Source organism: Somniosus microcephalus, chromosome 4 (genome assembly GCF_052327205.1).
Source record: "Somniosus microcephalus isolate GS21.2 chromosome 4, FLI_Smic_1.0, whole genome shotgun sequence".
In the NCBI taxonomy this organism is placed as follows: domain Eukaryota; kingdom Metazoa; phylum Chordata; class Chondrichthyes; order Squaliformes; family Somniosidae; genus Somniosus; species Somniosus microcephalus.
Window position 1 is genome coordinate 90045132 of NC_140990.1, and position 16553 is coordinate 90061684.

General features: G+C 54.7%; 1 protein-coding gene across 1 annotated transcript in view; it reads right to left on the reverse strand.

Moving 5' to 3' along the window:
* Positions 1-15317: 15317 nt before the first annotated feature.
* LOC147119501 (ubiquitin carboxyl-terminal hydrolase CYLD-like) overlaps positions 15318-16553 on the reverse strand; it is a 388802-nt gene continuing 387566 nt past the window's right edge. Inside the window, exon 14 of the mRNA XM_085984105.1 lies at positions 15318-16192. Within this exon, the coding sequence (XP_085840231.1) occupies positions 16008-16192 (185 nt within the window). The 3' untranslated portion in view covers positions 15318-16007. The remainder of the gene's footprint in view (positions 16193-16553) is intronic.

Genomic DNA, 16553 nt, shown 5'->3' on the forward strand with positions numbered 1-16553 from the left:
CTCCCAAAAATATGAATTTCATTTGTATTTAATGCTACATAAACCAGAAGAGGGAATACTTTGTTTTTATGTTGTGTTACTTGTATCCTTTATCAGTACACATTGGTTTGTCTGCCCCTCATAAAGATGGCGGCGAGAGGACTCCATTCCATTCTCCCAGTTTCTCCATCTCTGTTGCATCTGGTCTGACGATGATTCTACCTTCCATAGCAGCACTTCCGCTGTGTCTTCCTTTTTCCTCAAACGAGGATTCCCCTCTCCTGTGGTTGGCAAAGCCCCCTCCTGTTTCAGCATTCAGAAGGGACCGTTCTGTGGCAGAACCACTGAATGACTCTGGCTAACTGTATATAATTCTCTTTAACGATGTTCTAACACCAGCCTAAACCTGTACCATTGTGTTAGGCATTACTGTGTTTTGTATATAGAGTTTGCATGTACGGGGCGTGGCCCCTTTAAGAGCGCGGGAAAACGCGGGCAAACACGATGACGTCACGTCGCAAACCACGGGACTGCCCCGGCAGTCCTCGTGGCATCTCCGTTGAGTAAAGACCTATTTGATTGTTCTCTTGTGTCGATCTCTGTTATTCGTAGGAATTCGTTAATTCCTACATTGGTGGCCCCGTTTTTGTGAACGTTTTCACAAAAGAAGAGCACAGCATGGAAGCAAACGCCGTTTCGCTAAAGCTACCGCAGTTCTGGGAGCAGCAAGCGCCCTCGTGGTTTATTCAGGTCGAGGCCCAGTTCGCCCTGAGGAACATCGATGCGGATCAGACCAAGTATCTTTTTGTGGTCTCCGCACTCGACAGCTCTACCGCCTCTCGGATCGTCAGCCTCCTCGAAAACCCCCCAACGGAGCGCAAGTATGAAACCCTCAAAGCGTGGTTACTGCAGGTTTTCGGGCTCACAAAATCGGAGCGCGCCTCTCGATTACTCGCTATGCCCGGGCTCGGGGACTCCAAGCCTTCAGAGTTGATGAGCCAAATGCTCACACTCCTGGGCTCAGAACGGGAATGTTTCCTATTCCGCGAGATTTTCCTCAGCCAACAGCCTGAACAGGTACAAGCTGCCCTGGCCAGATCTGAAACTGAAGACTGCGCAACACTCGCTGCGGAGGCTGACAAAATTTTCGCTGTAACTCGGCAGTACTGCGCCGCCACGAGGCATCCATCCCCTGGAGACACCGCGCCAACTCGTCAGCCTGCTGGGCTGTGTTTCTACCACGCGCAGTTCGGCGCGAAGGCGAGGCGTTGCCGCCCTCCCTGCAGTTTTCCCCCAAAAAACCAACGACTGACACTGCGACCACCGAGGAACGGGTCTAACGGGCACCCCGCGGCCGCGATGGCGATCGGCAACGCGGGAAAATTGCTCTTCATCACTGATACTCTCTCCGGTCGTCGTTTTCTGTGCGACACCGGAGCGCAGTACAGCATTTTACCCGCGTCCGCCCTCGATGTGCAGACGGGGAATCACGGCCCTGCCCTTGAAGTGGCCAATGGCGGAGCAATTCGGACCTTCGGCAGACGGCGAGTGGAGTTGTGCCTCGGGGGGCAACGTTTTCACTGGGAGTTTGTTACGGCCAAAGTTTCCCAGCCCCTCCTCGGCGCGGATTTCCTGTGCGCCAACAGCCTCCTGGTCGACGTTAGGAACCGGCGGCTGATCAACGCAGCAACTTTGAATTCTCTTCCATGTTACCATAGTAACACTATGTCACGCACCGTCTCCTGTGCGTTCCCGACTCCTGATGAGTTCGCTCGCCTGCTCAGCGAATTCCCCGACCTGACAAGACCCACGTTCTCCTCCACAGCCACGAAACATGGTGTGGAACACCACATCACCACCAACGGCCCCCCGGTCTACACGCGGGCCCGGCGCCTGGAACCTGGCAAGCTGGCGGTCGCAAAGGCGGAGTTCGCAACCATGGAACGGTTAGGGATTATTCGCCGGTCGAATAGTCCCTGGTCTTCACCCCTCCATATCGTCCCGAAGCCTGGCGGCGGATGGCGGCCATGCGGCGACTATCGACGATTAAACGACGCCACCACTCCTGATCGGTACCCGATCCCCCATATCCAGGATTTCTCTGCCCATTTGGCAGGGAACACCGTGTTCTCAAAAGTCGACCTCGTCCGGGGCTACCACCAGGTCCCAGTTCATCCACAGGACGTCCAGAAGACCGCAGTCATCACCCCATTCAGCCTCTTCGAGTTTTTACGGATGCCATTTGGGTTAAAGAACGCCGCCCAGGCTTTCCAACGCCTGATGGACTCCGTGCTGCGGGACCTCAAGTTCTTCTTCGTCTACCTGGATGATATTCTAATTGCCAGTCCTACTAAGGAAGAACATACCTGTCACCAACGCACCCTTTTTCGACGCCTCAGCCAACGTGGCCTGATTATCAACCCGGCCAAGTGTCAGTTTGGCCTGCACCAAATTGACTTCCTGGGGCATCGCATCACCTCAGAGGGAGCGGTTCCTTTACCTTCGAAGGTAGAGGCAGTGACATCCTTTCCACGCCCGCAGAACATAAAAGCCCTGCAGGAATTCCTAGGCATGGTAAACTTTTACCACCGTTTCGTGCCTAAGGCGGCACTACTCATGCAGCCCCTGTACGGGGCCCTCAAGGGCAAGACTGGCAAGAATCCGGTAGACTGGACGGATGACATGGCCCGAGCGTTCGCCGACACCAAAAGCGCCTTAGCCAACGCGACCATGCTGGCGCACCCGCTGCCGGGAACCACCATCGCCCTCACCACCGACGCGTCGGACTACGCAGTCGGTGCTGTGCAACAGCAGTGGGTGAACGGGACGTGGCAACCGTTGGCATTCTTCAGCCGTCAACTACAGCAGAACGAGAGAGCATACAGCACGTTCGACCGGGAGTTGCTCGCCCTTTTTCTGGCCATCCGCCATTTTTGGTTCCTACTGGAAGGACGTCCTTTCACCGCTTTTGTGGACCATAAGCCGCTGACCTTTGCAATGTCCAAGACCACCGAACCGTGGTCAGCCCGACAGCAGCGTCAACTGACCTACATATCCGAATTCACCACGGATATACGGCACATGGCCGGTAAGGACAACCTGGTGGCAGACTGCCTCTCCCGCGCGATCATCAATACGGTTCATTTGGGCATCGACTAGGCCCTCATGGCAGCGGACCAAGCCTCAGATCCGGAAGTCCAAGCTTACCGAACGGCCATCATTGGCCTCCAGTTGGCCGACGTCAAGTTCCATTCGGCAGGTACCACGCTGTTGTGTGACGTCTCCATACAGGATCCTCGCCCTGTCCTGCTGGTCGTCTGGCGCCGCAAAGTGTTCGACGCCATACATGGGTTGTCACACCCTGGAATGAAGGCCTCTCAGAAACTGATGTCAGCGAAATTTGTATGGCATGGCATGCATAAAGATGTCCGCGACTGGGCCAACACCTGCGTGGTCTGCCAAAAGGCCAAGGTACAACACCACATCAAAGCTCCGTTGGCCGCCTTCACAGTTCCGGAGTGACGTTTTGACCACGTCAACGTGGACCTGGTAGGACCACTCCCACCCTCCCATGGTTCTTCACACATCCTGACCATGGTTGACCGCACCACCAGATGGCCAGAGGCGGTCCCCCTGTCATCCACTACTTCGGCGGACGTGGCCAGGGCATTCATTTCCTCCTGGATCGCCCGTTTCGGAGCACCCGCCGATATTTAATCAGACAGGGGACCGCAGTTTTCCTCCGAACTCTGGAATGCAGTGGCCCAAGGACTCAGTGTTAAATTACACCGCACCACAGCCTACCACCCACAGGCGAATGGCCTCTGCGAACGCTTCCACCGGTCAATGAAAGCCGCCCTGAGAGCCAGCCTCCAGGACGCTGGATGGGCAGACAAGCTACCGTGGGTCCTGTTGGGCCTTCGCACGGCCCCCAAAGAAGACCTTCACTCTTCATCAGCGGTCAGCCGCTGTGGGTCTCAGGGGACTTCCTACCAACATCGACGGAGCCATGGTCCGCGTTTGCCCAGCTTGCTAGTCACCAAGAGGTGGCCAGATGTTTCGCACCGGTGCCCACTTCGCACCACGGGCCACAGAGGTCACACGTTCCCACGGAGCTTCACAAGGCTGAATACGTTTTTATTCGCGATGGCGCACTTAGGGATCCGCTCAAGGCCCCATATACAGGTCCCTTCCGCGTGTTGGAAGCAGGGGACAAAACCTTCACGGTAGATGTCGGTGGTAAACAAGACCACATTTCGGTCGACCGCTTAAAGCCAACACATTTGGACCTCGACCACCCCGTTGACAGCACAACCGCCGAGACGGGGTCGGCCACCCGTCGTCGTTACGACAGACCAAGTGCGACCGCCCACCAGCCACCCAGCAGCCTCCGCCTCGAGAGTACAGGAGTCGTTCTGACAGGCTTGTCAGACCCCCTCACCGTTTGACTTTGTCCATTAAAGCAAATTCTGGGGGGGCGGGGGGCGCATGTGGCAGAACCACTGAATGACTCTGGCTAACTGTATATAATTCTCTTTAACGATGTTCTAACACCAGCCTAAACCTGTACCATTGTTAGGCATTACTGTGTTTTGTATATAGAGTTTGCATGTACGGGGCGTGGCCCCTTTAAGAGCGCGGGAAAATGCGGGCAAACGCGATGACGTCACGTCGCAAACCACAGGACTGCCCAGGCAGTCCTCATGGCATCTCCGTTGAGTAAAGACTTGTTTGATTGTTCTCTTGTGTCGATCTCCGTTATTTGTAGGAATTTGTTAATTCCGACAGTTCCCTCCGCCACACCCTGGTCCAGTCTTCAATCACCCCCAACACCCCCTCCCCTTCCCATGCAAGCACAGGAGATGCAACACCTGGCTTTTACCTCCTCCCTTCCCACTGTCCAGGGCCGCAAACACTCATTCCAGGTGAAACAGCGATTTATCTGTACTTCTTTCAATTTAGTATACTGTATTCGCTGCTCACGCTGCGGTCTCCGCCACACTGGGGAGACCAAACACAGATGGGATGACCGCTGTGCGGAACACCTCAGTTCAGTCCGCAAGCGTGACCCCGAGCTTCCGGTCGCCTGTCACTTTAATTCACCGCCCCACTCCCACTCCCACTCTGACCTCGACTTCCTACACTGTTCTAATGAAGCTCAATGTAAGCTTGAGGAACAGCACCTCATCTTTCAATGAGACACTTCACAGCCTTCCGCACTCAACATCAAGTTCAACAATTTCACGTCATAACCACTGCCCCCATTTTTTGGGACGATAGCTGTTGGTAATGATTCTGCTGCTGTCATTTACACCTCCTTTTGTTTCTTTACTTGTCCCATTACCATCTCCTTTTGCCTTGCACCATCCTCCCTTTTGTCATTTAATCTCTCCTGCCTTCCACCCGAGCAGACCTTCCCTTTTGTTCTTTCCTCCCCCCTTTCCCTGCCTCTGTACTTTCTTAAAACCTGTTACATCTCTAACTTTTTCCAGTTCTGACGAAAGGTCATCAACCTGAAACCTTAACTCTGTTTCTCTTTCCACAGATGCTGCCTGACCTGCTGAATATTTCCAGCATTTGCTGTTTTTCAGATTTCCAGCATCCGCAGTATTTTGCCTTTGTGAGGATATTTCATTGAAATACTAAAAAATGCTTTACTTCCCTCATACAAGATGAAATTTATTTGTATTTTTGGCACATTAAATAGACTAGGAGACATTTGCATTTTATTTTATATCACCTGTCCTTTCTGATACCCCTCATAAAGATGACCATTTCAAATCTTCAAAAATAAACATTTTTTTTTTAAAAAACAGCATGAATTTTAATTGTAAAAAAAAAATAGGACATTTTAATTTTATGTAAAGTTCCTTGTCCCCCTGTGTTAATCTCATTAAAAAAAATGAAAAAATGAACTTGAATTCATACAGCGTCTTTCACAACCTCAGATTTCCTAATCCAACTCATTCCTTCCCAACATCCTCACCATGTTGAAATTACATAACAACAACTTGTATTTCTTCATCACAAGGCACTTCACAGGAGTGTTACAAGACAAAAATTTGACACCAAGCCACACAAGAAGATATTAGGGCAGGTGGTCGAAGAGGTAGGCTTTAAGGAGCGTCTTAAAGGAGGAAAGAGAGGCGGAGAGGTTTAGGCAGGGAATTCCAGAGCTTCGGGCCCAGGCAGCTGAAGGCACGGCCACCAATGGTGGAGCGATTATAATCCGGGATGCTCAAGAGGCAGAATTAGAGGAGCGCAGATATCTCAGGGGGTTGTGGGGCTGGAGGAGATTACAGAGATAGAAAGGAGCGAGGCCATGGAGGGATTTGAAAACAAGGATTAGAATACTGAAACCGAGGCGTTGCTTAATCTGGAGCCAATGGAGGTCAGCGAGCACAGGGGTGATGGGTGAACGAGACTTGGTGCGAATTAGGACACGGGCAGCAGAGTTTTGGATGATCTCAAGTTGACGGAGGGTAGAACGTGGGACGCCAGCCAGAAGTGCGTTGGAATAGAACATAAGAAATAGGAGCAGGAGGAGGCCATTCGTCCCTTCGAGCCTGCTCCGCCATTCAATAAGATCATGGCTAATCTTCTACCTCACCTCCACTTTCCCGCCATATCCCCATATCCCTTTATTCCCGTAGTATCCAAAAATCTATTGATCTCTGTCTTGAATATACTCAACGACTGAGCCTCCACAGCCCTCTGGGGTAGAGAATTCCAAAGATTCACCACCCTCTGAGTGAAGAAATTTCTTCTCATCTCAGTCCTAAATGGCCGACCCCTTATTCTGAGACTGTGACCCCTGGTTCTAGACTCCCCAGACAGGGGAAACATCCTCCCTGCGTCTACCCTGTCAAGTCTGTTAGGAATTTTATATGTTTCAAATGAGATCACCTCTCATTCTTCTAAACTCTAGAAAATATAGGCCTAGTCTCCTCAATCTCTCCTCATAGGACAATCCCCCACCATCCCAGGAATCAATCTGGTGAACCTTCGTTGCACTCCCTCTATGGCAAGTATATCCTTCCTTAGGTAAGGAGATCAAAACTGTGCACAATATTCCAGGTGTGGTCTCACCAAGGCCCGATATAATTGCAGTAAGATTTCTTTACTCCTGTACTCAAATGCTTTTGTAATTAATGCCAACATACCATTTGCTTTATAATTGCTTGCTCTACCTGCAGGTTAACTTTCATATCAGCAAGAAAGAAGTGACATTTTTTCCACTCAGAGTTGTCGGGATCTGGAACGCTCGATCTGAAAAAGGTGGTGGAAGCTGATTCCATAAATAATGTTAAAAGTGAGTTGGACAGGTAGTTGACGATGAGGAACTGACAGGGACGCGGACAAAAAGCGGTGGGTGTGGGACTAAGCATGACGACTTCTCCTTCAAAGACCCAGCATGGTCAAGAAGGGCCAAACGGCTTCTCTGTGCTGTAGGTTTCTATGATTCTATGAAATCACTACAGCACCTTTCACCTCAAGCGCTCCACAGTCAATGAAGTACTTTCGAAGTGTCGTCCCTGTTGTTCGTTAGGCAAACGTGGCAGCCAATCAGCACACTGCAAGGTCCCACAAACAGCATATGAGATGAATGACCAGTTAATCTTTTCTCTTGAAAGGAGAAGGCTGAGGGGCGACCTAATAGAGGTCTTTAAAATTATGAAAGGTTTTGCTAGATTGGATAGAGGCAGAATGTTTCCACTTCTGGGGAAGAACATAACTAGAGGCCATCAATATAAGATAGTCACCAAGAAATCCAACAGGGAATTCAGGAGAAACTTCTTCACCCAGAGAGTGGTGAGAATGTGGAACTCGCTGCCACAGGGAGTGGTTGAAGCGAATAGTATCGATACATTTAAGGGGAAGCTAGATAACCATGTGAAGGAGAAGGGCATAGAGGGTTTCTTCACACAGAGGGTGGTGAATCTTTGGAATTCTCTACCCGAGGGCTGTGGAGGCTCAGTCATTGGGTATATTCAAAACAGAAGTCGATAGATTTCTGACTAGTAAGGGCATCAAGGGATATGGCGATAGGGCCGGTGAATGGAATTGAGGCAGAAGATCAGCCATGATCTCATTGAATGGCGGAGCAGGCTCGAGGGGCCGAATGGCCAATCCTGCTCCTATTTCTTATGTTCCGCTGATAGAGTTATATGAGGAAAGACAGCAGGGGGCTCGAGTGGAGCATAAACGCCGGCATAGACTGGTTGGGCTGAATGGCCTGTTTCTGTGCCGTATATCCTGTGTAACTTTATGTAATCTGATTTTTGGTGATGTCGGTTGGGAAATAAATATTGTTCAAAGCGCCAGAAGAATTCCCTGGCTCTTCTTCCAACAGTGCAGTGGAATGTTTAACAATCACCTGAACAGAGAGGCGGGGCCCTCAGTTCAACACCTCATCCAAAAGCTGGCACCTGCAACCATGCAGCACGCCCTCAGTGCTGCACCAGGAGTGTCAGCCTAGATTATGGGCTCGAACCCATGACCTTCTGGGTCAGAGGTGAGAGTACTGCCAGTGGACCAAGGACGGGTATAAGAATCAAAGAAAGGGTAAAGTTTAGATTCGTTGAGAGGTTACCAGGGATGAGGAGTTACAGTCATGAAGAAAGACTCGAGAAGGTCGGGTTTTTTGCCCAGTGGTGCCGGAGAAGTTATGGAGTAAATTGATAGAGGTCTTCATTTTAACAGAATCGACACATCTTCCAGCACAGAAAACGGTCATTCAGCCATCAAGTCTACGCTGGTGTTTTTCTCTACATGACCCATCCAATCTAATCCCACTCTCCTCAAACCCACCCAGTCTAATCAACTCACTCCCCACCCAGTCTAATCCCACTCTCCCCCCGCACTCCACACCCAGTCTAATCCCACTCTCCCCTCACTCCCCACCCAGTCTAATCCCACTCTCCCCCTCACTCCCCACCCAGTCTAATCCCACTCTCCTCCTCACTCCCCACCCAGTCTAATCCCACTCTCCCCCCGCACTCCACACCCAGTCTAATCCCACTCTCCCCTCACTCCCCACCCAGTCTAATCCCACTCTCCCCTTTCACTCGCTCCCCACCCAGTCTAATCCCACTCTCCCCCTCACTCACTCCCCACCCAGTCTAATCCCACTCTCCCCCTCACTCCCCACCCAGTCTAATCCCACTCTCACCCTCACTCCCCACACAGTCAAATCCCACTCTCCCCCTCACTCCACACCCAGTCTAATCCCACTCTCCCACTCACTCCCCACCCAGTCTAATCCCACTCTTCCCCTCACTCCCCACCCAGTCTAATCCCACTCTCCCCCTCACTCCCCACCCAGTCTAATCCCACTCTCCCCCTCACTCACTCCCCACTCAGTCTAATCCCACTCTCCCCCTCACTCCCCACCCAGTCTAATCCCACTCTCCCCCTCACTCCCCACCCAGTCTAATCCCACTCTCCCCCTCACTCACTCCCCACTCAGTCTAATCCCACTCTCCCCCTCACTCCCCACCCAGTCTAATCCCACTCTCCCCCTCACTCCCCACCCAGCCTAATCCCACTCTCACCCTCACTCCCCACCCAGTCAAATCCCACTCTCCCCCTCACTCCACACCCAGTCTAATCCCACTCTCCCCTCACTCCCCACCCAGTCTAATCCCACTCTTCCCCTCACTCCACACCCAGTCTAATCCCACTCTCCCCCTCACTCCCCACCCAGTCTATTCCCACTCTCCCCCTCACTCCCCACCCCGTCCAATCCCACTCTCCTCACTCCCCACACAGTCTAATCCCACTCTCCCCCTCACTCCCCACCCAATCTAATCCCACTCTCCCCCTCACTCCCCACCCAGTCTAATCCCACTCTCCCCCTCACTCCCCATCCAGTCTAATCCCACTCTCCCCCTCACTCTGCACCCAGTCGAATCCCACTCTCCCCCTCACTCCCCACCCACACCAATCCCACTGTCCCCCACTCCCCACCTAGTCTATTCCCACTCTCCCCCTCACTCCCCACCCAGTCTAATCCCACTCTCCCCCTCACTCCCCACCCAGTCTAATCCCACTCTCCCCTCACTCCCCACCCAGTCTAATCCCACTCTCCCCCTCACTCCCCACCCAGTCTAATCCCACTCTCCCCCTCACTGCCCACCCAGTCTAATCCCACTCTCCCCCTCACTCCCCACCGTCTAATCCCACTCTCCCCCTCACTCCCAACCCAGTCTAATCCCACTCTCCCCCTCTCCCCACCCAGTCTATTCCCACTCTCCCCCTCACTCCCAACCCAGTCTAATCCCACTCTCCCCCACTCTCCCCCTCGCTCCCCACCCAGTCTAATCCCACTCTCCCCCTCTCCCCAGTCTAATCCCACTCTCCCCCTCATTCCCCACCCAGTCTAATCCCACTCTCCCCCTCACTCCCCACCCAGTCTAATCCCACTCTTCCCCTCGCTCCCCACCCAATCTAATCCCACTCTCCCCCTCATTCCCCACCCAGTCTAATCTCACTCTCCCCCTCACTCCCCACCCAGTCTAATCCCACTCTCCCCCTCACTCCCCACCCAGTCTAATCCCACTCTCCCCCTCGCTCCCCACCCAGTCTAATCCCACTCTCCCCCTCGCTCCCCACCCAGTCTAATCCCACTCTCCCCCTCGCTCCCCACCCAGTCTAATCCCACTCTCCCCCTCGCTCCCCACCCAGTCTAATCCCACTCTCCCCCTCACTCCCCACCCAGTCTAATCCCTCTCCCCACCCAGTCTAATCCCACTCACCCCCTCACTCCCCACCCAGTCAAATCCCACTCACCCCCTCACTCCCCACCCAGTCTAATCCCACTCTCCCCCTCGCTCCCCACCCAGTCTAATCCCACTCTCCCCTCACTCCCCACCCAGTCTAATCCCACTCTCCCCTCACTCCCCACCCAGTCTAATCCCACTCACCCCCTCACTCCCCACCCAGTCTAATCCCACTCTTCCCCTCGCTCCCCACCCAGTCTAATCCCACTCTCCCCCTCACTCCCCACCCAGTCTAATCCCACTCTCCCCTCACTCCCCATCCCGTCTAATCCCACTCTCCCCCTCACTCCCCACCCAGTCAAATCCCACTCTCCCCCTCACTCCCCACCCAGTCTAATCCCACTCTCCCCTCACTCCCCACCCAGTCTAATCCCACTCTCCCCCTCACTGCCCACCCAGTCTAATCCCACTCTCCCCCTCACTCCCCACCGTCTAATCCCACTCTCCCCCTCACTCCCAACCCAGTCTAATCCCACTCTCCCCCTCTCCCCACCCAGTCTATTACCACTCTCCCCCTGACTCCCAACCCAGTCTAATCCCACTCTCCCCCACTCTCCCCCTCGCTCCCCACCCAGTCTAATCCCTCTCCCCACCCAGTCTAATCCCACTCACCCCCCACTCCCCACCCAGTCTAATCCCACTCTCCCCCTCGCTCCCCACCCAGTCTAATCCCACTCTCCCCTCACTCCCCACCCAGTCTAATCCCACTCTCCCCACCCAGTCTAATCCCTCTCCCCACCCAGTCTAATCCCACTCACCCCCTCACTCCCCACCCAGTCTAATCCCACTCTTCCCCTCGCTCCCCACCCAGTCTAATCCCACTCTCCCCCTCACTCCCCATCCAGTCTAATCCCACTCTCCCCCTCACTCCCCACCCACACTAATCCCACTGTCCCCCACTCCCCACCCAGTCTAATCCCACTCTCCCCCTCACTCCCCACCGTCTAATCCCACTCTCCCCCTCACTCCCAACCCAGTCTAATCCCACTCTCCCCCACTCTCCCCCTCGCTCCCCACCCAGTCTAATCCCACTCTCCCCCTCTCCCCAGTCTAATCCCACTCTCCCCCTCATTCCCCACCCAGTCTAATCCCACTCTCCCCCTCCCTCCCCACCCAGTCTAATCCCACTCTCCCCCTCACTCCCCACCCAGTCTACTCCCTCTCCCCACCCAGTCTAATCCCACTCTCCCCCTCACTCCCCACCCAGTCTAATCCCACTCTCCCCCTCACTCCCCACCCAGTCTAATCCCACTCTCCCCCTCACTCCCCACCCTGTCTAATCACACTCTCCCCCTCACTCCCCACCCAGTCTAATCCCACTCTCCCCCTCGCTCCCCACCCAGTCTAATCCCACTCTCCCCCTCGCTCCCCACCCAGTCTAATCCCACTCTCCCCCTCACTCCCCACCCAGTCTAATCCCTCTCCCCACCCAGTCTAATCCCACTCACCCCCTCACTCCCCACCCAGTCTAATCCCACTCTCCCCCTCGCTCCCCACCCAGTCTAATCCCACTCTCCCCTCACTCCCCACCCAGTCTAATCCCACTCACCCCCTCACTCCCCACCCAGTCTAATCCCACTCTTCCCCTCGCTCCCCACCCAGTCTAATCCCACTCTCCCCCTCACTCCCCACCCAGTCTAATCCCACTCTCCCCTCACTCCCCATCCCGTCTAATCCCACTCTCCCCCTCACTCCCCACCCAGTCAAATCCCACTCTCCCCCTCACTCCCCACCCAGTCTAATCCCACTCTCCCCTCACTCCCCACCCAGTCTAATCCCACTCTCCCCCTCACTGCCCACCCAGTCTAATCCCACTCTCCCCCTCACTCCCCACCGTCTAATCCCACTCTCCCCCTCACTCCCAACCCAGTCTAATCCCACTCTCCCCCTCTCCCCACCCAGTCTATTACCACTCTCCCCCTGACTCCCAACCCAGTCTAATCCCACTCTCCCCCACTCTCCCCCTCGCTCCCCACCCAGTCTAATCCCTCTCCCCACCCAGTCTAATCCCACTCACCCCCTCACTCCCCACCCAGTCTAATCCCACTCTCCCCCTCGCTCCCCACCCAGTCTAATCCCACTCTCCCCTCACTCCCCACCCAGTCTAATCCCACTCTCCCCACCCAGTCTAATCCCTCTCCCCACCCAGTCTAATCCCACTCACCCCCTCACTCCCCACCCAGTCTAATCCCACTCTTCCCCTCGCTCCCCACCCAGTCTAATCCCACTCTCCCCCTCACTCCCCATCCAGTCTAATCCCACTCTCCCCCTCACTCCCCACCCACACTAATCCCACTGTCCCCCACTCCCCACCCAGTCTAATCCCACTCTCCCCCTCACTCCCCACCGTCTAATCCCACTCTCCCCCTCACTCCCAACCCAGTCTAATCCCACTCTCCCCCTCGCTCCCCACCCAGTCTAATCCCACTCTCCCCCTCTCCCCAGTCTAATCCCACTCTCCCCCTCATTCCCCACCCAGTCTAATCCCACTCTCCCCCTCCCTCCCCACCCAGTCTAATCCCACTCTCCCCCTCACTCCCCACCCAGTCTAATCCCTCTCCCCACCCAGTCTAATCCCACTCTCCCCCTCACTCCCCACCCAGTCTAATCCCACTCTCCCCCTCACTCCCCACCCAGTCTAATCCCACTCTCCCCCTCACTCCCCACCCTGTCTAATCACACTCTCCCCCTCACTCCCCACCCAGTCTAATCCCACTCTCCCCCTCGCTCCCCACCCAGTCTAATCCCACTCTCCCCCTCGCTCCCCACCCAGTCTAATCCCACTCTCCCCCTCTCCCCAGTCTAATCCCACTCTCCCCCTCGCTCCCCACCCAGTCTAATTCCACTCTCCCCTCACTCCCCACCCAGTCTAATTCCACTCTCCCCTCACTCCCCACCCAGCCTAATCCCACTCTCCCCCTCACTCCCCACCCAGTCTAATCCCACTCTCCCCCTCGCTCCCCACCCAGTCTAATTCCACTCTCCCCTCACTCCACACCCAGTCTAATCCCACTCTCCCCCTCACTCCCCACCCAGTCCAATCCCACTCTCCCCCTCGCTCCCCACCCAGTCTAATCCCACTCTCCCCCTCACTCCCCACCAAGTCTAATCCCACTCTCCCCCTCACTCCCCACCTAGTCTAATCCCACTCTCCCCCTCACTCCCCACCCAGTCTAATCCCACTCTCCCCCTCACTCCCCACCCAGTCTAATCCCACTCTCCCCCTCACTCCCCACCCAGTCTAATCCCACTCTCCCCCTCACTCCCCACCCAGTCTAATCCCACTCTCCCCTCACTCCCCACCCAGTCTAATCCCACTCTCCCCCTCACTCCCCACCCAGTCTAATCCCACTCTCCCCCTCACTCCCCACCCAGTCTAATCCCACTCTCCCCCTCACTCCCCACCCAGTCTAATCCCACTCTCCCCCTCACTCCCCACCCAGTCTAATCCCACTCTCCCCCTCGCTCCCCACCCAGTCTAATTCCACTCTCCCCTCACTCCCCACCCAGTCTAATCCCACTCTCCCCTCACTCCCCACCCAGTCTAATCCCACTCTCCCCCTCACTCCCCACCCAGTCTAATCCCACTCACCCCCTCACTCCCCACCCAGTCTAATCCCACTCTCCCCCTCACTCCCCACCCAGTCTAATCCCACTCTCCCCCTCACTCCCCACCCAGTCTATTCCCACTCTCCCCCTCACTCCCCACCCAGTCTAATCCCCCTCTCCCCAGTTTAATCCCACTCTCCCCCTCACTCCCCACCCAGTCTAATCCCACTCTCCCCCTCACTCCCCACCCAGTCTAATCCCCCTCACTCCCCACCCAGTGTTATTTTTATTACTTACTCTCGGTATGTGGGTGTCGCTGGCTAGTGTGGCATTTATTGTCCATGCCATAGTTACAACTGAATGACTTGTTAAGGCCACTTCAGAGGGCAGCTAAGAGTCAACCACGCTGGTGCAAGACTGGAGTCACATATAGGCCCAGACCGGGTAAGGGCGGCAGGGTTCCTTCCCCTAAAGGGACATTAGTGAACCAGTTGGGTTTTTAATGACCATCCAACTGCTTCACGGTCACTTTTACCCTGTGTTTGCGTGGGTTTCCTCCGGGTGCTCCGGTTTCCTCCCACAGTCCAAAGATGTGCGGGTTAGGTTGATTGGCCATGATAAAAAATTGGCCCTTAGTGTTAGGGGGGATTAAAATACGTGGGGTTACGGGGATAGGGCTTGGGTGGGATGGCTGTCGGTGTAGGGATCGGGTGCTAGGGTTTGGATGATCAGCCATGATCTCATTGAATGGCGGAGCAGGCTCGAAGGGCCGAATGGCCTACTCCTGCTCCTATCTTCTATGTTTCTATGTTTTACTGGTACCACCCTTTTTAAAATTGAATTGAATTGAATTCAAATTGTCAAATTGCCACAGTGGGATTGGAACTCACATTACCTGGATTATTGGTCTGGGCCTCAGGTTAGAGGCACTACCAGATGGAGGAAACTCCCATCAACATGCTCCCCCTTAATACCAGCAACAGAATGCTCTATGACAACAACAACAACTTGCATTTATATAGCGGCCTTTAATGTAGTAAAACGTCCCAAGGTGCTTCACAGGAGCGTTATCAGACAAAAATTGATACCGAGCCACATAAGGAGATATTAGGACAGGCAACGAAAAGCACGGTCAAAGAGGTAGGTTTTAAGGAGCGTCTTAAAGAAGGAGAGAAAGTGAGGCGGAGAGGTTTCGGGAGGAAATTCCAGAGCTTGGGGCCCAGGCAGCTGAAGGCACGGCCGCCAATGGTGGAGCGATTAAAATCGGGGGATGAGCAAGAGATCAGAATTTGAGGAGTGCAGAGATCTCGGAGGGTTGTAGGAGTGGAGGAGGTCACAGAGATAGGGAGAGGGGGCGAGGCAATCGAGGGATTTGAAATCAAGGATGAGAATTTTTAAATCGAGGCGTTGCCAGACCGGGAGCCAATGTAGGTCAGCGAGCACGGGGGGGGGGGGGGGCGGGAGGGGAGGTGATGGGTGAACGGGACTTGGTGCGAGTTAGGACACGGGGCAGCAGAGCCTTGGCCGAGCTGAAGTTTATGGAGGATGGAAGGTGGGAGGGTCGGACAGGAGAGCACTGGAACAGTTGAGAGCCTGGACTACATCGAGTCGGTCATTAGGGCGAGACACACCCTGACGGTTCTGGCCTGAAGTGTTGGCTGGTTGCCTCCCCCCTCCCCCAATCCCGCTGAACGGAGGTCATTTGTACAGGCACAAGCTTTGGCTGTGGTAGAGGCACATGTAGGCATCGGAGAGGAGTCGGCGAGCGCAGTTGGGAATCGCCTTGGGGTCCATCTTGCCCAACTCGGCGGGCGACATGTTCAAGAACTCCCCAACCTCCGGGCAACGGACGACTCTTGGGATGTTGAATCCATTCTGTCCACCTGGGAACAGGAGCAAAGACAGGGGATTAGGATGTGTGAAGGAAATGTGTTTCCCTGGGCACGAGGGTCAAGGAGTTCACAGTATTACACACGTCAGGACCCCTTTTAAAGAGGGAGTCTCTCCATCAGGGACCCTTTTAAAGAGGGAGTCTCTCCATCAGGGACCCCTTTTAAAGAGGGAGTCTCTCCATCAGGGACCCCTTTTAAAGAGGGAGTCTCTCCATCAGGGACCCCTTTTAAAGAGGGAGTCTCTCCATCAGGGACCCCTTTTAAAGAGGGAGTCTCTCCATCAGGGACCCCTTTTAAAGAGGGAGTCTATCCGTCAGGGACCCCTTTTAAAGAGGGAGTCTCTCCATCAGGG